The sequence below is a fragment of the Miniopterus schreibersii genome (genome assembly GCF_964146895.1).
Source record: "Miniopterus schreibersii genome assembly, chromosome: 6".
NCBI classification, from domain to species: Eukaryota; Metazoa; Chordata; class Mammalia; order Chiroptera; family Miniopteridae; genus Miniopterus; species Miniopterus schreibersii.
The window spans coordinates 16,805,807-16,831,037 of record NC_138107.1 but is presented as its reverse complement, the minus strand read 5'-3'; the positions used below and the strand labels follow the sequence as shown (position 1 = coordinate 16,831,037).

Below are 25,231 nucleotides of genomic sequence, written 5' to 3'. Positions count from 1 at the left end.
ATTTATTTGTTGAACAAGACTGTTAACACTTGTGGAATCTGATTTAACCTCATTAACTCAAATGAAATAATGCAGGAAAATACTTTGTAAAGAATATAAAAGGGCCACATCAACGCAAAGATACTATGACCATTACTACATAAAAAGGTATTTTGATTTATTTATATGCTGTGAGTGGTGATTCAATGTAGTGATTAAGAATTTGAGCGTTGATGTGTCAGAGATTCTAATTCACCAATTAGTGATTAAAAATTATCTGACTCAACTTCTCTTTGGGACTCAGCTCCCTTATCTATGAAATGGGGATAATACAGCGTTTACCTCATCAAGTTCCTGCAGAATTAGCTTAATTAATACATGTAATCTCATTTGCTTTCATGACTTCAAACACCATCTGTAAGCTGATGGTTTCTAAGTGTATTGCTTGAGCTTGGCCTCTTTCCTAAACTTCAGACCCAAAAATCCACTTGCCTATTACCATCTACACTTGAATTTCTAGTAGGCGTGTCAAACATAATGTGTCAAAAATGGGGGCCCTCCAACTCTCCTCAAAACCTTCAACCTACTTCTCCCATCTCGATTACAGCAATACCATTTTCTCTGTTGGACAGACCCAAACCCTGGAGTCACCCTTTAACTTTTTACTGCGGTATAATTTACATTTAGTGATATGCTCTAACTTTAAAATACAGATTAATAAACTCTCATAAATGGTGCAGGTGGGGGAAGTTATGGGGGGTAAATGGTGATGAAAACAATAAATTAAAAAAATGATTTGTTACAGTAAAAAAAAAAAAAGAAATTAAATAAACTCTGACAAATGCTTGTACAAGTTACCTCCTATTAACACAAAACATTTTCATCATCTCCAAAGTTCCCTTGTGCCGCCTTCCAGCCAATCTCCATGTCCACTCTACCCCTACCAGAAATAACCACTGATCTTATCCCAATCAGCATAAGCTACTTTTGCTTATTCCAGAACTGCACATAAATGGAATCACCCAGTATATAGTATTTGTGTGTCTAGCTTCTTTCGCTCAGCTTAAATGTCTTTGAGATTCATTCTTGTTTTTTCGAGTATCAGTGCTTCCTTCCTTTTCATTGCCCAGTAATACTCCATTGTATGAATATACTACAACTGGTCCATTCCTTGCAGTCATCCTTGACTGATTTCTTTCTCCGATGCCTGAAAGATGCTCCATTAGCAATTCCTATGACTCAGTCTTCAAATACAAGATGAATCTGACCACTTCTCCCAAAAGCACCTAAGTTCTTGTTATTGTCTCCTTTCCTAATTAGCCTTTCTGCTTCCCTGCTTGCCTCCCTTCCATCTATTTTCTATACAGCAGCCAGAGTGATGAATTTAAATAATAAATCTGATGATGTCCTCTGTGATCTGGTTCCTGGCTACTTCTCCAACTTCATCTCCTACCCATCTCTCTCTCTTGCCCATTGAACATTAGTTACACTAGTCTTTTCTTTTTTCCCTTCTTTATTTTTCCTTCTAACTTAAATTGATTTTATTCAACTCTTCATTTACTCTCACCCAGGGTTCTTAAAATCCACATTGAAATATTTAGGCATCAAGAAGCAATCCCAATTCTTAACCTGACACCTAGTCTTTAAATTTGTCACACTTGCGGGCATTTTCCTGCCTCAGGCCCTTTGCATGTGCTGGCACGCCACACCAATGGTCTTTGCATCACTGGCCTTTCCTTCTCATTATTCAGGCCTCAGCTGCAAAGACCCTCTGCACAGAGAAGCCTTTTCTGACCAGTCTTATTTAAAGTGGACCCATATCTCCCAGCTATTCTTATCACTGCTCCTGTCTCCCATAACACTTAACAAAAAAACAATATATATTACATGATCATATAAATGCTTGTATAGAGAGGCTACTTGTTTCTTATTTATCTTGCCCCCTTGTCTAGAATAGAAGCTCCACGAAAGCAGGGGCCAAATCTGTCTGATTTATTCCTGTGGACCCCACGCTGAGTATACACAGAGTAGGCCCTGAGTGACTGGATACATGAATCTCACTTTTCTTTGCACATAATCATTCAAGAGGCAGAAGCATCGTTGCTGGATATGAAGTCGTTGGCTCCAGCAGCACATCTGAGCTGCTGTCAGCCGTTGAACAGGCGGCCGAGGAGGCTGAGGAAGGCCTTCAGAAGCTGTTTCCACTGGAAGATGACTCTTTCAGAGTGTTCGGAAAAGGTAACACGAAATTCCCACCCTCTGCTCAGGTTAGGGGAGACCTTTAATTAGTCGTTCATTTGTGCCTTTAGGAGGCATATTGGAGAGGTTTCTGATACAGGATTATTCTAAGACTGACTTTCAGCAGAAACAGGCAACTGTTTATGGTGAAGCTCAATCTCAGCCGACTAGTTCAGCTCCTTGCTAATCTGAGATCTGATCTCCACTGTAAATGTTGTGGAAGACTGATTTCCCTCAGGCTATGATGGAATGATTCAGCAATAGTTTACTGGTATACATGTCGAAATATCTCTGGGCAGACAATATTCCTGAGTATAATTCAAGGAACCAAGGAAAGAATGTGTATATTTAGGTCTTTCACACTCACACAAACACACAGAGACACAAACACACACACTACTTCTTTTCTTCAGGTATTTTTCTCCCATTTTACTTGTTTACATTCAATCTTAAACCCCGCCTCTCAAAATCTGTGTCACTTTCAACAACACTTTTTCAACAAATATTTACTAAGTGTTTAAAGTGTCTAGGCACTTAGGACACAGCAATGGGGAAAACCAACCAAAAAACACAGCTCATTTAATGTCCCTTCCTCCGAGTCCCAGTCATGGGAAGACTATATTATTAAAAGGCAGCTGCAAGAGTAACTAGTGTCTGGTCACAATGTGAGTAGCCTTTAACTGGGTACAAAGTAGAACATATCACCCACAAATGGCAACTGCCCCCTTTTTAACCATATTGTTATTGCTTTGCTCCATAGTGTTTTGAAGACTTTCCTGGTTTTCTAGCACTCCCTTAAAGGGTAAAAATATTTCACACCATGTCTTATTTTCACCTAATACATATTAGTTGATAACCCACTAAAAGTAAGATTGTTGGCAAAGATCAGACCCCTGGAGGGAGAAGGGCCAGTCTCAGGGAGGGTAGGGCATGAGAAAGGAGGGAAGGGTGCTGATAGGGATGAACATGGGCATCAAAGACAACCTTCTCCTACTCCTGAATTTTGCTGAGCACTGTCTCTGGAAATATGATTTCTAAAGCACAGCTATATGATTTATAGAGAGTGCCAGGACACTCAGAGACATTTTCCCCTCTCTGTTTCCATTCTCTTCCAGTTCAGTGTAACAGTGTTGTCTTTGGATTTGGATTTAAGAATGATGAATATACTCTTCCCTGTAGCAGCGGCTATACCGGGAACATCACAGCCAAGTGCCAGCCCTCCGGGTGGCAAGTCACAAGGGAGACATGTGTGCTCTCTCAGCTGGAAGAACTGAAGAAGGTAAAGCATTTCCACCTTGCAGGCTTGCCCTGGTTTTGAGTTTCACAGTGGGCACTTCCCACTGAGCATGGCTAGGCGGAGGGTAAAACATATCCAATTGTCCCATTTGTAAATACACAGACCATGAGGGTGGCATCAGACCCTGGTAAACCCAAGGAGTGTGGGCATGAGTAGCAGCATCTAGGTGGCAGCTAAGAAGGTTAGAAAGTGTCAGAGTTGATGGTTTTGGTGGAGAGAGGTGCTGCAACTGAGTGAATCAATGCTGAATAAGTCTGCACTAGATGGTAGGACAACAACTAAGCTGGCCGCAGAAGCTCAGAAAGCCTGAGAATCAAAGATCCAAGTGCAGATGTGAGTCAAAAGTTATGGACTTAGTGCAAGCGAAAATGTACACACGTCAGAAACCAGGGCAGGGCTTGGGGTCAGACAAAGGTGAGTCATATAGAACAATAGAACTGCAATGGATCTTAAGAGTCATCTGGTTTATCAAACTCCTTTTATAGATTAGGAAGTGAAAGACTAAGGGGCTAACAGTTTGTCCCTCTGCAATAGTGCTGAACTAGAAACATGGCCCCTATGGCCCTGCTGGGCGTGGGTCAGCGGTTGAGCATTGACCTGGGATCCAGGCGATCGGGGTTCGATTCCTGGTCAGGGCACTTGCCCGGGTTGTGAGCTCGATCAATGACTCTCTCATCATTGATGTTTCTGTCTCTCTCTCTCCCTCTGCTTTCCTCTCTCTGAGATCAATAAAGATATATTAAAAAAAAGAAAAAAGAAACATGGCCCTTTGATTCCCAGTCCAGGGCTATGACCTTCACACGATGCTCTCTTTGGAAGGTTCAAGTACTTAAGACAAGGCAGCTAGATTGAGTCAAATGGTGAGGAATTAGAACACAAGCCATAGGAAAGAGGGACTCCAAGACCGGTTCACAGGCACTGTTCTGCAAACAGTTCTCCATATTGAGCAGAACTTCTGTCAGAGACTCTGCTACTGCAGTAGGAACCTCAGAATTGTATTTGTTAAAGGACTGCGGAATGTTCACTTCTCCCTCTTGGGACCCCAGTTTCCTCATCTGTAAAGTGGGGAGGGAGAATGGACCAGATGGCACTATATTCCCTGTACTCTATCCTTGCTCTTGCCTTCTTTACCTCTGTCATGGAGATGGACCATGTCTATGTGAGGACGTGAGGGTGAAGGCAGGCAGATCCCAGGTGCCCTGAGTAGAGAACAGCGCTGTCCGCCAAGAAGAGCAAAAAGGAAAACATATAGGATCTGAGTTCCTTTGTTTTGACTGAAAAAGAATATCCCTTCTTGGCTGCCTTCCAAACTAACCCAGAGTGGTGGCAACAGATGGGAGCTTCAAGGAAGAAGTAAAATTCCAAATGCAGTGACCAAGTATAGTCAGATCTCCATGTACGTCCCTCTGTCTTCCCGTCTTACAAGGATTTCTCAGTATAGTATAGTGACTATAATAGGATTTAGTGTCGCTTCCTAGCTGGGTACTGTGTATACAGTCACTGAATCTCACTGAACATCAGTTTCTGTATAATTAGGATAATAATTTATACAAAAATGATTTTAATAAATCTCTTCAAGTTTCAATTTCGTTAATTATACCTCCCTCAAAAGGTAGTGTAAGGATTAAATCAATAAATCCCTAGTAAAGCATTTAGCCCAGAATAACAGCTCTGAAATATAGAAAGCACTGAGTCACAGCCATCGTTATCATTGTTATATAACATCCTACATTATAATGCACCATACACATGTTAGTGATGTAGCCGAGAATTCTGATTTAAATTGGATGAAAAACAAGCACATGTTTTTTTAGAACTTAACCCTTTAATTTCTAGAATTTCAGTGTGATTGCAAAGAATGCCACTGAGGTAGCCGTGTCATCCTTGGTGCGAAATCTTTCAGTCATCATTCAGCAAAACCCATCAACCACAGCTGGGAATCTGGCTTCCGTGGTGTCTATTCTGGGCAGCGTCTCATCTCTGTCACTGGCTAGCCATTTCGGGGTCTCCAATTCAACAATGGAGGTATGGTCTTGCCTGTGCTTGAAGGGCCTTCTTTATTTATTATTATTATTTAAAAAATTGTTTTAATTATTCAATTTCAGTTGATATTCAATATTGTATTAGTTTCAGGTGTATAGCACAGTGGTTAGACATTTATACAATTTAAAAAGTGATCTCCCCGATAAGCCTAGTGCTCATCTGACACCATACATAGTTATTCCAATATTATTACTATATTCCCTGTGGTGTACTTTACATACCTGTGACTATTTTGTAACTGTCAATTTGTACTTCTTAATTCCTTCACCTTTTTTACCCAATCTCCTAAACCCCCTCCCATCTGACAGTCATCAGTTTGTTCTCTATATCTATGAGTTTGTTTCTGTTTTGTTTGTTCATTTATTGTTTTTTAGATTCCACAAATAAGTGAAATTATATGGTATTTCTCTGACTTATTTCACTTAGCATAATATTTTCTAGGTCCTTCCATGTTGTTGCAAATGTTAAGATTTCATTCTTTTTTATGACCAAAGTAATATTCCATTTTATATATGTACCACATCTTCTTTATCCTACCATCTTTTGATGGACACTTAGGTTGCTTCCATATCTTCACTATTGTAAATAATGTTGCAATGAACATAGGGATTCATATATCTTTCAAATTAGTGTTTTGGATTTCTTCAGATATATACTCAGAAGTGTGATTTCTGGGTCATATGACAGTTCTATTGTTAACTTTTTGAGGAACCTTCATACTGTTTTCCATAGTGGCTGCACCAATTTGCAATCCCACCAACTGTGCATAAGGGTTTTGAAGGGCCCACTTTAATGCTCTACCTCATAGGAGGAATGACAAAAGACTGAGTTGAAGGGGAACTGTTGAAAAAGATTGAAGAGTCATGTAATATTCTTTGTGGTGATTTTTACTGCTTCCTCTGCCGTGTACAAGGAACTCAAGGGATCAATTGTGTGAGTTCACAGTAACAGGGAGTGTCCTGTAGGCAGGCCAGCTGGGCAGCACCTGGCTTAGAGGAAGGGATGAGTCTCTGCAGCCGACGACACTGTGTGACACAGGTGCCAACTCTTTAATATCTGTTTGCAGTCTGCAGTTCTTTCCTGTGGCCCAAAACTCTGACTTTAGTTGTGTATACTTTAAGAACTTCCTTTTTTTTTTTTTTTTTTTACTGGAAATTCATGCTTTGGTTGGGATTTTTAAAAATTAAATTAAAACTACAGAAATAAGACTTGATTACTAAAAGAAATGCAAATAAGCAAAAAGAAAAGAATAATCTGCTCTGCCAAGAATAGACACTGCTTACATTTTAGGTATCTCATCAATGCCTGGAAGAAGGACAAGTGAACATGTAGCAGGTACTCAATAAATAGTTATTAAGTAAATATCCTTCCAAACATTTTGGATCTATCCATTTTGTTAGAGTATATAATATTTTGCAGAATTGGATTATATAATGTATAATGTTACATAATCACACAATTATACTTAACTATATAAAGTGACCATTATGTCAGAAATGACACTAAATATGAATAAGTTAAACTCCCGAATCAAAGAAAAGGTGCTCAGATTTTTTTTTAAAGTTTGACCATGTGTTGTTTGCAAGAGACCAACTAAGACAAAATGACATAAAAAGTCTAAATATTAATTAAAGAGCAAAACAGAGCAGGCAAACACAAACCAAAAGAAGATAGAGGTTCCTGGAGACAGCAGAAGAAGTGAGGTATGGGATTTTGGGCAGGAAACCATAGAGGGCTAGGTTAGGGTAATACTGGTACAGAGTGACAAACACTTGGGGCAGAATACCTGGGAACCAGAGCCCCAAGAAAGACAGAGGATCGGGAGGCACAAAGTGGCCATTTTCAAACACTGGTTTGGAAAAGAAATCTCTCAAACTAAGACTGACCCTTAACACCGACAATTCAATACTTCCTTGCGTTTGCCTCCAGTTTTTAAGGATTTTTACTTTACATTCTGTCCTCTATTAAACAAAAATAATAAATACACATGAATTAAAACTTGAATGTCCGTGACATGGATTTATAACTTCTGATGTTAGCAGAACAAGCATAACATGGGAAAGCAGTTAACAGTCATGTCACACTCTGAGCTGAGGAGTAATGTGGTCACGTTTGCTATTTCTGGAGAAGGAAATGCACATTACTGCAGCCCAGCTGCAGGATTCTTTGTCATCCATGCTGAAACCTCTGTGTGCCCATGAATGCCCCAGGGTGATCACCCTGAAACTTACATGATCCCGTTGACCCAAGTTTCTTAACCCAAAGCTTCCACTGTGCAGAGCAACTGAGCTTAATTTCACTGTTGAGTTTTAATGTGGTCCTCAACTGAGCCGATTCTCAGGGCAATTTTTCTATACTTAGTACTAATGACTAGCCACTGTCAGTCCTCTTACCTGTTTCTTCAAAATACAAACTGACTCTCACCTTTGCATTTCAGGATGTCATCAGTATAGCTGACCACATCCTTAATTCAACATCAGTGACCAACTGGACAGTATTAATGCAGGAAGAAAAGCACGCCGGCTCACAGTTACTAGAGACACTGGAAAACATCAGCGTTCTGGTACCTCCAACAGCTCTGCCTCTGAATTTTTCTCGGGAATTCATTAACTGGAAAGGGACTCCAGTGTCTGAAAGCCAACATAAGACAGGTTACAGCTATCAGACTGAAATGTTCCCCCAAAATACCTCCGTTCCCATCAGAGGTGATGTGTTAATTGGGTTGGACCAATTCCAGGGGTCCCTTCCAGAAACTATCATTAGCATGGCCTCGTTGACGTTGGGGAACATTCTACCCATGACCAAAATTGGAAATGCTCAGGTCAACGGGCCCGTGATATCCACAGTTATCCAAAACTATTCCATAAATGAAGTTTTCCTGATTTTTTCCAAGATAGAGTCAAACCTGAGCCAGCCTCATTGTGTGTTTTGGGATTTCAGTCATTTGCAGTGGAACGATGCGGGCTGCCACCTAGTGAATGAAACTCCAGACATAGTGATGTGCCGGTGTACTCACCTGACCTCATTCTCCATGCTGATGTCACCCTTTGTCCCCCCTGCCATCATTCCGGTTGTGAAATGGATCACCTTTGTGGGGCTGGGCGTCTCCATTGGAAGTCTCACCCTATGCCTGATCATTGAGGCTCTGTTTTGGAAGCAGGTCAAGAAAAACCAAACCTCGCACACCCGTCATATTTGCATGGTCAACATATCCCTGTGCCTCCTGATTGCTGATGTGTGGTTTATTGTTGCTGCCACCGTGGACGCCACGGCGAGCCCTTCTGGGGTCTGCCTAGCTGCGGTGTTCTTGACACACTTTTTCTACCTCTCCTTGTTCTTTTGGATGCTCACGCTCGGCCTCCTGCTGGCTTACCGGGTCGTCCTCGTGTTCCATCACCTGGCCATGCCCTTGATGATGGCTGTTGGGTTCTGCCTGGGCTATGGGTGTCCTCTCATTATATCTGTCGTCACCATTGCAGTCACACAACCTAGCGATAGCTACAGAAGGAAAGACGTGTGCTGGCTCAACTGGTCTGGTGGGAGCAAACCCCTCTTGGCCCTCGCGGTTCCCGCACTGACTATCGTGGCTGTGAATTTGGTGGTGGTGCTCTTAGTTCTCACGAAGCTCTGGAGGCCCGCAGTTGGAGAGAGACTGAGTCAGGACAACAAGGTCACCGTCATCCGCATGGGGAAGGGCCTGCTCATTCTGACCCCTCTGCTGGGCCTCACCTGGGGCTTTGGCATAGGAGTAATGGTGGACAGCCAGAATCTGGCTTGGCATGTCATTTTTGCATTGCTCAATGCATTCCAGGTAAGAGTCCAATAGGAATCACCTATCATGCCATCAGGTGACTGGGGTCATTATAGAGAACTGAGGTTGGTAAGACAACGCTAGAGGCTATCTTATCTCCCTGCCTCCAGCAGGACTGCAACCAAAATTGCCTGGCAACGGTGAATAGGAAAAAAAAAAAAAAAAAAGATCCATTTTTCCCACAGTTGCTGTCATATTGAAGCAGAATATTAGACTTGTTCAGTAATCCACCGCAGGGTTTGAATTCTGCTCGGCTTCACAGAGCTAACGTTGATCTCTCTTGCTGCCAACTCAGTTCTCCTCTGGCGCAGAGCTCTGTGAGAGCGCACAGGGAAAGGGGAATAAATCCAGAGTCCTTGTTGACTCTGAATGGTGCAAAGGTAGTCCCCAGAGTGCGACAGAGCAGAAGCTGGCACACCGCAGCCAGCGCTGTTCTTGCAAGAAATGTTTTATTGGAACAGAGCCACACCCGTGTGTTTGCAAACGATCTGTGGCTGTTTTTCTTACACCAGCGGAGTTCAGCAGTTTTAACAGAGGCTGCGTGACGTTTAAAACCTAAATATTTACTATCTGGCTCTTTAGAGCACAAGTTTGCCCACCTGTGCTGCGAAGAATGGGTTTTACATGCCCCAGTAGGAGAGTTTGGAGAGCAGATGGACAGAGCAATCCTCAGGTTTTGATGAATCTGGAAGAGAGCCTTCCGTCCTGGTTCAGTGACGGTTTGCTGGGTCACCTCTGCACGGTGACTCAGGGAACTGGTGGGTAAACCTTAGGAGTTAAATAGGTCTGGGCTCAACTATGTCACATTATCAACGGTGTGGCCTGTAGCAAATTATTCATTCTCTCTGTCCCTCAGTGCTCCCATCTGTTAGACAGGGATAATGTTATTACTTATATCACAGAGTAAATACAAGGGTCAAATAAGATAGTTTAGCATTTACTGCAGGGCCTGGCACATAGGAAATGCTCAGTAGGTGTCTCCTAAAAGCACCTGGCTCTTCACCCACATCAGCAGGGAACCTTTAGGTGGTGACACAGATGGCAACCATGGACAGCATGCACTTAATGGCGACAGGTTCAGGGAGCTTCTGTTGAGGGCAGGCCCGTGGTGATGTCTGAGGGTGCTCTGCCTGAGAGGAGGATTTCAAGGTCCAAGAAAGCCTCTGCCAAGGCTTCCCCAAGGGCCGGACTTGGTGGAATGGGTGCTCACAGAGGTCAGCTCCCTCCACGTGGCCTTAGGGTGGGACCGCAGTGCCTCTGCCCTCACAGCTGCTTAGCAAATGCTCACTTAATGCCTGTCCTAAGGAAAGGCTAAGCGAGAGAAGCAAATGGAAGGTATTTGTATTGGGTTTAGGATGACACAAAGGGGAGAACGAAGCTCCGCGTGCATCTAAAACGTTATTCACTCAATAATTTATTTATTTATACATTCGATTAAAAAATATTTTGAGCACTTTGTGCCACGTCAGGCATTGTGGCAGTCACATGGTGTCCTTGTCTTCAAGGGGCCCAGAGTCCAGCAGGGAGACAACTTCAGTGTTGGATGTATAATAGAACATAGTGTTGCAAATGGTTTCTCTTCTGGGAAAGATAAAACATGTTATTTATTCTTTTTTTTTTTCTTAAGGGTTTTTTCATCTTATGTTTTGGAATGCTCTTGGATAGTAAGGTACGTGTATTTATTTTTCTCTTTATCTCTTATCCCAGGCATCTAACCTTCCCCTTCAGGTCTGAGGCCCTTATTCATATAGAAAAGCCTAGATTATGGGTACTTTTGTAATAGAATTCTGTAATTTTACAAAAGGCAGGCTCAGTCAGGAGACAAAGGAACTAAATACTCCCTGCTGATCATAAGTTACATAGAACTAATCACAACCTATAATGTGACATTATAGAAAGAAAAGGAAAAGTGTTTTTACTTTTAATTTTTGTACTTTCAATTATAGTTTGGCAGTAATTAAAGAGCAAAAGTACTTTCCTTAAGGGTGAATTCCCTTTTGGTCCTTTCATTTATCCATTTACTTAGAATATACTGAAAGATATATCTACTTCTATATTTCTGGAGTTTTATATAGTACATAGCTTCTAAAATTAAATAACCTAAAAAGGATGACCAATGTAAATAAAAGATAATAGAAAAAATGTAAATAAACTCCTTTTATTATTTTTTTCCCAACCATTAAGCAATTTCATTGAGAGAGTTAAATAAGCTAATCGATGTCGGCTTTGCTTTAACAAGAATGTAAAAATATTTTATAATTAACACGATTGTTGCACATGCGCAAAACTGCTAATTACAAAGAAGCAATTTGCAGTTCTTGATTGGCCTAAATAATTCTCTCGTTTGTACAAGTCACATGGTTAGGCGACACTTCCCTTCAAAGATAAACTTCAGTTTAGCAATTATTGCCAATCACTAATGCCTAGAATCTGAATTATCGTGGCTTTCGGTACTGTTGTTCTTTGTTTCATTCTAGATTTGTTTATAGGTGAAGAAAATAAATCAAAGAAGTAAAAGAAGATACATTCTTTCATCAGATGCCCACGCTTATAGCTTGATTAGCTTCCAGGAAATACTACTATTAAACGACAGTTTCCGTCTGCAGTTTTGTTCTTGATTTGCCTGTGTGTGATTGTATATGTGCATCTCAGCATTTCTCTGTTGCCCTTACAGCTGCGACAACTGCTGTTCAACAAGTTGTCTCCTTTAAGCTCTTTGAAGCAACCGTCAAAGGTAATTATCTCACACTGCCGTGCATCCAAGGCACGAACTTCCAGTTTTCCATTTCTTTTCCCCCGCCCCACAGAAAGACCACTTTTGCATAAAACCCTAGAGTTTCTGTCACCATTATATTCTGGTTATCTGTCACAGTGTCCAGCACATGGTCATACTAACTAAAGAGCTGAGTGAGGAAGGAAATGAATGAATGAATGAATGAATGAATGAATGGGCATGGACAGCTTCAAGGACGCTCAGGCATCCAGGTCTGTGAGTGCTATTGTGAGCAAATACCTTTAAACAATATCATTTGCTTTCGTCTGACTTGTCTCCCAGCAGCTAGAGTCGGTAAGGACTTTTTCTCTGCCTGACTTTTTGGCTCTCCTATAGACTATTTTTCCTTCTCCAGAAAACTAAAAGGTGACGTCTTGACTAACTTCTAATATATAAAATGCGGTCCCGAATTTTCTCTCTTAGGCTGGTATAACTGACTTTGTCCCATGCAGTTTTAGCTTTTAAGTCTATAAGCTGACATTCGTAAGGAAACAGATGATCCCTGTTTCACTCTTTGCCACAAAAGTGAAATTCATATAAGAAGAACATACTTAGAAAAAGTACTTGCATCCATATTTTGTATTTTTTTAAAAATATGTTTTTATTGATTTTAAAGAGAGATGGAGAGAGAGAGAGAAACATCGATTGGCTGCCTCCTGCACACCCCCTACTGGGGTTCGAGCCCACAACCCGGGCATGGGCCCAGACCAGGAATTGAACTGGCAACCTCTCTATGTACAGGACGACACTCAACCAACTGAGCCACACTGGCCAGGGCCATATTTTGTATTTTTGAAGTTAATTTAGACTTTCATTTTTCAGCCAAATATTGAGGGTCTTTCAGAAAAGTTTCCAAAGTAGAGATTTCTGCATTTGATAAAAATCTACTGACTTAAGTGCATGGAAACTTACATGGATGTTTAGAGATTTTTATAAGGGACAACATAACCTTCTGAAATAACAAACAGTGAGGAAATTAACCTATGACCTATGAACATTTTCCCTGAGTTTGCATTTCATAGCAGATAGTAAAACACTGCTGTAAAATAGGGATCACTAGCCCATGGGCAGGTAGACCTTTATTGTATTTCTTTCTTTTTATTAGCATTATATTAATATACATTTATGAACTCTGAATTCTAGAAAATCAGTTCTTTGGGTTGAAACTTTCAGACACTTCTCATTCCTATGTCTATGATATTATTTTTTCAGAGCTTGATGTGGGGTAATCACTTTTATATTTCAATGAAAGTCAGGAAACTATCACTGGGCTGTGTGCTGCATAAAAGAACCTATTTCTCCTATCCTGATTTAGCTTCCTTATGACATGAACTGTAGCAAGAAATGGAGCTTATTCCTTTCTATATTTGTGGCATCTCAAATAGTGTCTGGCAAACAAGAGCAGTCAATATGAGATGTTAAATGAATGAATGAATGAATGAATGAATGAATGAATGAGTGAGAAAAGAACATAATGTATCTTAACACTTTTACCTTTCCCAGTAAGTGCATGCTGTTTATTTTAAATATTTTAGTTCAGTGTGATAATGTAATTAAAATTTTTAAAAATTCTGTGTAGTCTCTGCACCAGTGACGGAACATTATTCACAAAGACATTTGAATACTAAGTGAAAGGAGAGTAAAGCAAAGCTTTACTGGAGACCGTTTTTACTAGAAGTTTTGTTTTCCCCTCCGTAGGGTCTAGTGACAAACATTTGAACCAAGAAATGTAAGCATGGGCATGAAAAAGGACAGCGTCTCCTTTAGAATGGTTTTTTAGTCTATTGTTAGAAGTCCTAAGCATATACAGGAACAAAACTCACTTAGAAATAAGTTCTTGGGCATTTTAAATTGATGAAAGCAGAATGAAGAAGTGAGTTCTCTAACTTCTTGAAAGGAGACCGATGCACTAGGTAGATGGAATAAAGGATTGTGAATAGCACCAAGGAGTCAGGAACTGTATACCATCGCCAAAGGACACTATTAATGTCCAAATAATTTTTCTTTTGTGCAGCAAAACTCATCAGAATTATCTCCCAGACCCCAATTTGTCAAGTCTTTCAACCCGCTGCAGCATAGAGGTGAGTGGCAATAAAGCAAAGGACATAAAAGGTAGGAAAAGAGAGACTATGAACACATCATATAAGGTAAACTCAATAGTGACTTTTAAAAAATTCATGTGGGAAGCATGAGAGTATCAGCCAGCTGTGTATCCGGAGTTCATCTGAATGGTGCTCAGGGATGCTGGGGATTCTACACTTGCGGAGATCGCATTTTCTTAATTAGACAGTATATAAATTTGTGACATTGATCATTGAGGCCAGGGGTGAAGGAGTGTGGTTAGACTGACATCAGTCGTGTCCTTATTAGAGATCACTCCTTTTGTGCCAGCTGCTGAGCAGTGGGCATGGGCCAGGTGCCTGTGCCTTAGTGTTGGGCATATCCCCCTCCCTATAGGGTTCCTGGAAAAGGAGGAGCCACCATCTGCTATGGGGAAGAGGGCACTGTCCCCTCTGCCTATGACATGTCTTGTTCCTATGCTCATATATTGGCTGTTGAGAGTGTCAATGATATTCAGCTCCCAGAAGGCTGATATTTAAGCGCTGCAAATAGTTGCAGTATCCCTGGAGAAGAAGGGAGCCTGCAGCATCCAGGCCTAGGAGGAGACATTGCCAAGTTCAGTTGAAGTCATACTTAAGAGTCCCATTTCATGTTAAAATTATATTAGTACCTGACTAAGGTAGGGAAATGGGCAACTCATTTCAGAGTCCAATCAAAATTATTTGAATTCGGTCTCCAGATGAAGTTCAAGAGCCTAAACTTGAGAAGACACTTTCCTTCCCAAATGTTTAATGTGTTCATCCAGAAGCCATGGGTCCCATTGCTGCCACCGACTAGCCTCAGTGCTTTTTACAAACCTCTTTACCTTTTAAAATTTTGTCCCTCATCAGTAAAATGTAAAACACTAAGAGATCACTAAGGCTCCTTCCGGCAATAACATTCTGTGGTCTCAAATCTACTTTATCCCATTTCCCAGAAATATCTGAAAAACATGATGCTTCTCCTGTCAAATGAGAGATGTCTGACAAATGCCAGTTTCTGTGGCATTAATAAAATGCTGTTCCTGTTGACCGGCTACATTCTAGATTTTTCGCTACTGTGTTCCTAAAACTGTCCAGAGTTGTGAGGAATTGCACAGGCTTCTTTTCATTTTGGTCTTGTGCTTGATTCCAGCCTAGTAGCCAGAATTCTAACCCTCTTTTTCCTCTCTTAGGCACTTATGCGTTTTCTCATACTGGAGAGTCCTCAAATGACATCATGCTAACTCAGTTTTTATCGACTGAATAAGGCTGGGAACCATAAAATCAAGAAAAAAAATTTTTGGAACAACTTGACATTTAGAGCTAAATGTCAGTGAAGAAATTAGCTCAATATTAGATGGAATTTTCTGATTTAAAAGTCTGGGGATAAAAGAAGGAGGTTTCATCAACTTCATCACTGTCCTCTTAACTTCTATGAAATGGAAAGATTGATTTTCATGTGGTTTGATTCAAAGGAATTGTTACATAAAGGTAGAAGAGTAGGTTGTGTTGGAAATTATGTCAGTTGTACTAGCCTCTCTCTGCCATAAGCTATGGTGTCCTCTTTTCATAAAATAGCATCATTCATATGGCATTTCCAACCTGAATAGCAGTAAGAAAATTTCATGAAATTGCCTTAGGTGAATTGATGGATTATGTTCACTTACCAAAAAGTTACTGGTATAAATTTCCTAAGAAAAGTCATTTCCCTTCCAAATCTTCCAGTTGGATCTTATGCTTATTTTTGCTTTTTAGGCTCAGTTATGTAACTTTGAAAGTTAATCAGAAATAAAGTGAAAACTTCCATTTCCTATCTAAAGCAGTATTTTTCAGTGTACAAGGCACTTTCATCTAGTCCCCAGTTCAGTGAAGTGAGGTGTGCTGCAGGCCTGGCACAGAGTGAGGACATGGACGGGTGGTGAAGTGACTGGCCGAGACTGGAAAGCCAATACAATGTTATTGGGGACTTTTAGGACTTTTGGTTCCTACTCCATTTCTACAGCCCCATAATAGCTTTGAAAATTACCTGCGATCCTAAGAAAGCTTTATGAAGTTATACACATGCTTCATTACTCCCAGAATGCTGCTATGTAAGCGCAAAGTGAGGGAGAGCTTGGTTGTCAGCGTCCAGGGAGATCCCCTGAAGCATCCTGGATTTCTTTCATGATGCATTGTAGGTACTTTCTGAGTCATTTACACATATAGCCAGTGTCACTTTGGGTGAGATACAGAGAGCAGACGAATAGGCACTGTGTGAAGTGACATTTTGCTTCCATATTTCCATCTCTTCTGCCTTACCTGAGTCTCAGCCCTGACTACAGTGCCTGGAACAGCCAAAGCCTTTGATTCTTGCTTATTTCCTGAGTTCCCTAAATATTTGCACTGGTGGTTTTTAAGGCAAGAGCTGATTTTTCTCAACAATATTTGTGATAATGATGATGGTGGTGATGATGAAAATGGTAAGAAGTCAACATTTATAGAGTGTTCACTATGTTCTAGGCACTATTCTAAATGGTTTGTATATATTAACTTATTTAATCTTCACAATAGGCTTGTGTGGTGAGTAATGTTATTTTACAGCGGAAGAACTAAACTCAGAGAGGTTAAATAATGTGAGGAGGGCAAGATGGATGGGAAGTGGCTGTGCTGGGGTAATAGTTATGGATGTGGAGTTACAATAAGAAGAGGGTAATATAAGTCAGGCTAGAAGGAAATGGCATTGTTCATTTAATTGTAATTAGAATCCCAGACTCTCCGGTCTGTAAGGGATCTCAGGCATCACCTAGTCACTATTTTTACATGTAATCATGATGTCCTAAATCTCAGCAGCCTGTGATTACAAAATGAAGTCATGTCCACTTTTAAAGGTTCTCAATAGGAGGACATTAGTCATCTTGGACTGCCATAACAGAATACCACAGACTGAGCAGTTTAAACAGAAATTTATCTTACCACAGTTCTGGAGGCTAGAAGGCCAAGATCAAGGTGCTGTTAGGGTAGTTTTCTGTGAGACAATTCACCCAGTCTCATAGACAGCCACCTTTTCTCTATGTTCTTTTCTCTGTTCACATTCAAATAGAGCTTTCTGGTGTTTCTTCCTCTTTTTATAAGGACACCAATTCTATAAGATTAGGGCCTCACCCTTATGACTTCATTTAGCCTTAAGTGCCTTCCTAATAGCATTATCTCCAAATACAGTCACATTGGAGGTTAGGGCTTCAACATAGGAATTTTGCAGGGACATAATTCAGCCCATAACAAGTAGCTAGAATGCATATGTGCCTGTTTAATTAAAATTAGGGTCTTTCAACATGTCCTCAGTTATTTCTTGAAGTCTCCAAGGGAATGGAGAAGGGCAATTTCACAGGTACAGTGGCCAGTTTTCTAAGAGTACTGCATATGGCCACACAGGCCGTGCACTCAAGAGGGTGCCATTTTTACACTGCACTATAAATGGTGCCACCTAAGCCAGTCCAGGCCATAATCTGCACAGTCATTGTGGCAACCTTGACTGGGCCCACCCACCTTAGCCTCCTTCTCTTGTTCTGGCTCTCACACATCCACAGTTGCTGCTTACAGAATAACCTTGGTGAATTTTCACTCCCATGCCTACCTAGCATGGAAATGCCAATGCCCATGCCAAGAACTATGATCCCAGATGTTGCTAAAGCTTCCAGTTCTCGTGGCATCAGAGTGGTTCTGAGCAGCTCCCTTCCCGTCTCTTCATCTGGATGAACCCACAGTCAGCAGTTCTGTCTGTCGGGCTAGAGAAGGCATACGTGAGTGCCAGCACTTAGTGAAGAGTAAGCCCATGGAGGTTGGACAGTCCCTGCTCCACATGCTTTCACCATTCTCCTCCTGACAAGAGAGAAGGGATGTAGATGCATTTACATGGTGCCAATACAAGAGGAAGGGAGTGGAGCATGTGGATCTGTGCCAACCATTTGCTGATCAAGCTACACTTTCAGCCAAAACATGTCCTACTCAGGGCAGTATCCCTAGGTTCAATTCCCTGGAAACATTGGACATTCAGCAGACATGTTCAAGTAGGACATAAAACACATTTCTGAATGAGCTGTTACAGAGTCTTAAGAGTGTCTGATAATCTCCTGACATTAACAGCCTTCATAATATGCAAATAAAGAGAGCAAGGGAGAATTTCTAGGTAATGATGGTGGATTGAATGAACATGCAAACAACATTGGAAAATATAAGGTTCATGAGGCACCAAGAAGCAGCATACAAGAAGTGCCAAAGAGAAATGTTCGAAGGAAATGAGTAGGGACCAATTGGTTCCAAACTCCACAAAGATATACAAGTCAAAAGGGAATATTCTGAAAAGAATTTCCTTGCAGAAAGCTGATCTGTGAGCCTCCTCACTCCATCTACCCCAAAGGTGAGATAAGGAGGGATGCTTGTCCCCTGACCTCAAACTTAATAAGAGAAGACGTCTCAGCCTTCTATTGAATCACAGCAGTTAGGGTATATGGCTGACTGGGTCTGATTTTTGCTTGGAACTGTGGCCACAGGTGTGGTAGTGGAGCCCTGAATGGGCTCTGTGTTGAGATCTACCTACATGCTTAGAGTTTGTCAGGTCAAACGTGTGTATGTGTTTCCCATAGACCATGGTGAGACAAACAAGAGAGAGAGAGACAATATGGTGTTGTTTTGGGTACTGTTTAATAGGGCCATCCAAAGTAATGGAAAGATCTTAGCAGCAAGGAACTATAGGTGAAATGAGATTAGGAGATACGGGAGAGGTCACAAGTGACCACGTGGAATACAGGTGAATTTACATGGGCTAAAGGAATTGCAGGTGAGAGAGGACAGGGATATGGGAGTTTCTGAGGAGTTCTTGGATGCACCCTCCCTTGTTATCGAGAGAGTCCTGACACCATAAGATGATGACTACATCTCATAAGACAAACCTCCTTGGGGAAAGAAAGGTAAAAAACCTCAGTACCTGAGATGGAGTGGAAGGAGAGTGAAGAAAGCTAAACAAAAAAATGTCAACAGCAAAAGAAGATGTGATATTGTGAGTGGCCAACCCAAAGCAGGACTCATTTGGGGGAGAGGAGAAATTTAATGCCGAATCATTTATAGTTTTTATTTTTACTCAAAACTGGGCATCATAATTACCAAACTGAGAGCATGTTAGTATTTAAAGTGACCAAAATACTGCTGTTACCTGAGCAAGTTGGACCCATAGCTGGACTAGATCTGGCTCTTCACTTTGAATAAATGTTATAAGAATGATGAGAGACAAAAAAAAAGTGTGTTTGCCGCACACAATATGCCGTGTTTTCTAACCCACTGATTACATGCATATTCACCAGTTTTCTCTCAAAGTGCTAATAAAAAACAAAAAAATAATTAAAAATAAAGATATTTACTAGTTTCTACTGTGTTTAAAAATTACCACAAACTCAGTGACTTAAAACAACATACATTTATTATCTCCCAGTCTTTATGGATCAGAAGTACAGACACAGCTAACTGGGTCCTTTGCTCAGGGTCTCATACAACCATAATTAATATACTATCCAGGTTGCATTTTGATCTGGAAGCTTGACTGGGGAAGAATCCAATTCCAGCTCATTCAGGATGTTGGCAGAATTCAGTTCCTTGCAGTCATGGGAATGAGAACCGTGGATTTTTGCTGACTATTTGCTAGAGGCTACCTGAGACCCTCAAAGCCACCTACACTTTCCTGTCACATTAATGGCATAATGATGGCCATTTATGTCATTAAGCCTGCAAGAGTCTCCTACTCCAGCACGTTTTTAAGATAGAGTCTTGTATAATAGAAGGTGATCAGGGGAGTCATATCCCATAACTTTTGCCATCTTCTATTATTAGAAGTACAGGTCCTGGCTATAGTCAAGGGGATGACAAATGAAAATGGACCCTCAGTTATGGCCTTTTATCAGATAAGCTATTCCAGAGCTGTAACTCGCTATTTTAAAAAGATTATTTTCAAGTTTTTCTCATGCTTCTAGAACAAATAAAGTGGCTGAAGAATCGCCATTTGGTAGCACCTAGAATGTTTTTGAGACTGATGCAGATTTCACTAAAAGCCCCAAATCTATTTCCTTCTGAAAGATCCTTAAATGGAAAGACAATTTGCCTTTGTTAAGGAGGCAGCAGGGCTGTGCTGTACTTACCTTTAGCAAACTTCAGGGGGCGGACTCGGACCAAGAAATAAATCCTGAACAATTGTTGGTCGCTAAACACACCTGAGATCCACTCTGGAATTTGAGGGTTTGAAACACATTTTAATCCAGCTTCTCTAATGAGGAACAATTTACAGTGTTCCTGCTGTGTTTTGTAGAGTAAAATAAATTAGGGAGTTTAGAGCATAATAGCTTTGTTTCGGAACAGCAAACAATACCTCTGTTTCCTGGGTTTATGCCCAAGGGTGCTGGTGAGCCCTGAGGGCTGTTTCTAAGCAAAGCAGGAATTAGCCGTAGTTGGTGTGGAATTTTCACCTGCTAGGAAACCAGTTAATTCAAGTACACGGTACAAAATAGGTTGGGAGCCTTCTAGGATTTTAAAAATTTTATTTATTTTTTATTTATCTCTTCCTTTGAGAGGACATAGTTTGGCACATTGTTTACAGTTTTGTCAGACACGAGCCACACTTCAATGACAGAGCTACCCGATCTCTTTAGAGATTCCGTTTTGTACCCAAGGTCTTAAGCATGGAGTAAACGAAACAGAACACCCCAACATAAATCAGCGACTGCATTCCGAGCGGAGACACAGTGTGTCCTCCAGGGTGGTCAGCAGGGACCAGGGCTCATGGTCTGCGCATCGCCTGGCTTCCTCCTAACCCAATGGGCCTGAATGGCCTCCTGAGGGGCCCCTGGGGCGGGCTCTCTCAGGGTGGTGTCCTTGGGAGGTCCTTCCTCCACCTTTCTCAGTCATTTCTCTGCTTTTCAGTTTCCCATCAGTAAAACCACAGACCTGCCTTCATTAGATAAGCTCAGAGATCCCTTCCAGTCCTGACTTTCTCCAATTCTGTGTCTCTTCATAGGTAACACCCTGGGAGAAGAGAAATTTATCACCCAAGAGTACCAGCCCAAGTAGGTTTGGCAAGACCTTATCTTGCTGGGTAGGAATCATAGATAAAGCATTGCCAACAGTTACATTTATGCCAACCAGATGGGAGGCAACACCCCTTTGGAATTCTGACCTGATGCTTGAAACCAGAGCCAAGGAGCGCCCCAGTGTGATGTGTTGCCAAGGGACACATTGCTGTTGCGGATAAGGTTTCCTGGCTCTTAGATCTCAGCCATGTCCCCCAACAGGGCACGGGCCAGGCAGCTGTGGATTCCATGACCACACGAGCTGGGCACTGCCAAGGACAACGCTCTGTGGCCTGAAAGCTTCGCCTGGCGCTGGTGATAATGTGATTTTGTTTTCCTGAAGTTGGCTGGGCGGGGAAGCCAGCCCCACCTGTCCTCTATTTCACCTGTTTGTGGAAAATATTATACAGCTCCCCTTCCCATCAACTTAAAAAGAAATAAAGAAGTTGTATTTATGGAATCACTCCCAGAATTTATGTTGACAATTGTTTACATATAAACTGTGCACCACATGAAGTGCTCATGTCCTGCTTTCTCATAGTCTAAAGCAGTGACTCTCTAAGTGTAACCCCTCACCCCCCCAACCAGCAGCATCAGCGTGACCTGGAACTTGTTAGAAATGCCCATTCTTGGGCCCCACCCCAGACCTAAATCAGAAACACAGGAGTGAGGCCCAGGGACACCGTTTGTTGTTGTTGTGTTGTTTTGTTTTTTAATTCTCAGGTGAGGAAGGGAGACAGAGAAAAACATGATGTGAGAGAGAAACAAAACCCATATGCCCTCCTGGGAATGGAACCCGCAACCTAGGTATGTGCCCTGGCCAGGAATCAAACTCACAACCTTTCGGTGTACGGGAAGATATTCCAGCCAACTGAGCCACCCAGCCAGATCATGGGACACCTGTCTTAACAAGCTCCCCAGGTGACTCTAAGGCAGCGATTTGCAACTGGTGAGCTGCAAGAGATTTTAAAACATGCAATATCTGACTATCTAGTCAGAGGCGCCAACCTCTTTTCCCTTAGACTGTCAAATAAAATGACCACAGCCAACACAATAGCCGTCCAATGTGAATGAATAAAAATGATACCTATTTTTTTTGTCAGATCAGCAAAAAATATATTTTTTGGTGTGCTGCAGAATTTCAGTAATTAGTTTATGTACCCTGAGATGAGAATGGTTGACGATCACTGCTCAAATTTGGGAAACACTGACCTAGAGAACTCAGAAGGAAACATTGCAGATGGAGGGCTGGCAATTCAGATGGAAGGCTCAGGAGCCTCCCCTTACTCAGGAGGATAGAGAGGGGTGGGAGTGGGGACCTTATTCAGTTTCATTTTCTATTGTCAACACTTCTGTGAGCCTCAGGAATCAAGAAAGTCCATGTAATGGTGTGAACAGAGAAGTGTTTAGAGCTAGATGGTAGTATTCAGGGCGATGCAATATAACTGTTAAGAAGGAAAGGGTTTGAGGCCTGGCTCTAACACTAACTGTATTAAGTTGGTTACATTACCAAACCTCAGTCACTCGATCTGTCAGCAAAGGTAATAACTCCTTGCAAAGTCATTGTTGGGAGGAGATGAGAAAAGCTCGAAAATTCCTAGCATACTGCCTGGTATTTGGTAACCATCCAACAGATGGTGGCCAATAATAATATTCATAATGTTGATAACGAAGCATGAGATTTATAGGCCATTGTTACTGTTTCAAAGCAGTGAGTTTAGAGGAAAAATCCAATCTTCAGGGACCAGAGGCAAGGGCTTAAATCTCAGCTCTGCCACTGACCACCACAATGGGCTGCCTGATCTCCCTCAGTTTGTAAAATGGGACAGATGACAGCCACCTTGCAGGTCACTGGGAGGCTTCCATGGAAAAAGAAGTAAAGCTTGTTTAGTGCCAAATACTATAGGCGTTCGATACTTTTCTCTTCCTCTTTTTCAGTGGGAAAATACACCCGAATGTTCAGGAGTGTGAAGGTCAGTGTGCCAGGGCTTTAATCAAGCAGAACATCTTGGGGCTTTCTATCCAGATGGCTTAGAAAGTACCTGTTAAAAGGTGAGAGGAAGGACTGGAGGGGGATGTGGGGGGGGCAGGAACCCCTCGGCATACTTCTCTTTAGTGTTCATTATCCTATAGAAAAATGTAATGACCCCTGACAAGTAGAAAGAAAATTAGCCCAGGCAAAAGAAGTTTGTAGAAGGAAGGATACTGAAGAGTGACTAACCGAAAGACATTTCTGATTATTTTTTTCTTACAAAATAAACTTTAAGGTATGTCCAAGAGCATTGCCGTAAGTTCTAACGAGGACATTTCCAAAGGCGCAGCACCCCCAGGTTCCTAATTCCAACCCCGTTCTGGCCCCTCTTCCTCTGCCTACTGTCGTTTACTTTAAGGGAGGCCAGCGACCAGCCAGAGATGTCCTTTCAGGGCCCTCTGCCTTCCTCCCAGCCCTGCCACCCGTGTGGGGGCCTTGTCTCACCCTGGCCGGGCAGCTGCTGGGCTGGGGGGGGCTGTGGGTGCAGTAATACATTTGATTGAGTGTTTAAATGAACCAAAGTTGACATGCCAGGTATAAGCACAAGATATATAGGAGGTGTGACTAGGAGGTGGTGAGACTGACTCTTTGTCTCCTGAAAAGGAATTTTAAGTTTTGTTTTTTATTCATTTGAGGACGTGTGGTACGGTGGCCAGAAGTATAGAATCTGGACTCCACACTGCACGATAGCCTAATGCCTTCTGGCAAGTGATGGAGGCCCGCCAAGGCCCCAGTTTCCTCAACAGTAAAATTGACACAGTGACAGTACCTGCCCACGGGGTCGTTATGAAAATTAAATGACATAGTGCGTGGAGCAAAATTCCTAGAACATAGTATGTGCTCAATATATCTTAGCTATTATTACTTTTTCACTCTTATTTTGTGATATAGAGGTATATAAGATAGAAAATAAAAATTCCTTTCCCCTCACCAACAAATAATCATCATTAAACATTTGAAATATATCTTTCAAGGTTTCATCCTGCCACATAAATGGGACCCCCTTTATACATGTATGTATTCTCCCTTGTAAACTTATATTTGCTTTTATTTCAAAAATTCACAAAAGAAATTTGGGAACTTTCTCTGAAACTGAACCAGGTATGAAATACAGAGGGAAGAGATCTCAAAAATTTAGAGCATTTATACCTAATTTTCGAAATAAAAACCACCTTGTTCCACATGGCTACTCCTGTCCACATACACATGCAAAAATGGGTCTGGACGAATTTTATTTTCTCAGAAAATTCACAACCCTCTCAAAGCTGCTGATTGTGTCATCATAGCCAATATTCAGAAGACTCCGATGCTGGCCCTGAAGGTAACTGGAAGGGGAGTGTTAAGTCTGAGCACACGCACTCTCCCTGCCAGCTCAGTAGCGCTGAAATATCTCAAATCTCAGTGTTAACTCTGAGATTCTCCCCGCAGCCCACCAACCCAGCCTCATGTGCAAAAATACATAGTAGACACAGATATGGGCAAGAGACAACTCTGCTCAGATCCGACATTATCTGATAGGGACCAGCAACTTCTACTGCCAAGAGGTGAGCCTTCACTGTGGAATTCCAGCTTGGCCTTCGCAAATGCCTCTTTGTGCTAAACAGAGGAACATTGTAACATGTGGTCCCTACACAAGCTCAGTTATCTTAAAACCTTCCCAGGAGGAGGAATGGGAGTGAGGAGTCTGGGAGTTAGCCTCCATACATATCACTTTAAGATATGGCCTGGCTCTTGGTTGAACGTTGGCTTAAGTACAGGTACCTTTTCCTGGTGCCACCAGTGACTAAATATTTATGCTTTTCATCTCCACCTTGTTCAGAAAGAGTCCACTCAAGGTACATCTTGTAGAAAATCAAAGCCTTTTAGGCTCAATAAGCCTATTGCTAATC

General features: G+C 41.7%; 1 protein-coding gene across 2 annotated transcripts in view; it reads left to right on the top strand.

Annotated features, from left to right (window-relative positions):
* ADGRF1 (adhesion G protein-coupled receptor F1) overlaps nt 1-22,411 on the top strand; it is a 42,380-nt gene extending 19,969 nt beyond the window's left edge. The window contains exons 8-16 of one of the 2 annotated variants that reach the window (XM_081140418.1): nt 2,066-2,217; nt 3,333-3,496; nt 5,351-5,539; nt 7,995-9,368; nt 10,996-11,037; nt 12,043-12,102; nt 14,156-14,222; nt 21,259-21,307; nt 22,034-22,411. In XM_081140418.1, coding sequence (XP_080996544.1) covers nt 2,066-2,217; nt 3,333-3,496; nt 5,351-5,539; nt 7,995-9,368; nt 10,996-11,037; nt 12,043-12,102; nt 14,156-14,222; nt 21,259-21,307; nt 22,034-22,037 — 2,101 coding nt within the window. In that variant the 3' untranslated portion in view covers nt 22,038-22,411. Of the gene's footprint in view, nt 1-2,065; nt 2,218-3,332; nt 3,497-5,350; nt 5,540-7,994; nt 9,369-10,995; nt 11,038-12,042; nt 12,103-14,155; nt 14,223-15,415; nt 16,039-21,258; nt 21,308-22,033 lie in introns of those variants that run through there. The other variant, XM_081140417.1, reaches the window with a different exon arrangement.
* Nucleotides 22,412-25,231: the final 2,820 nt, after the last annotated feature.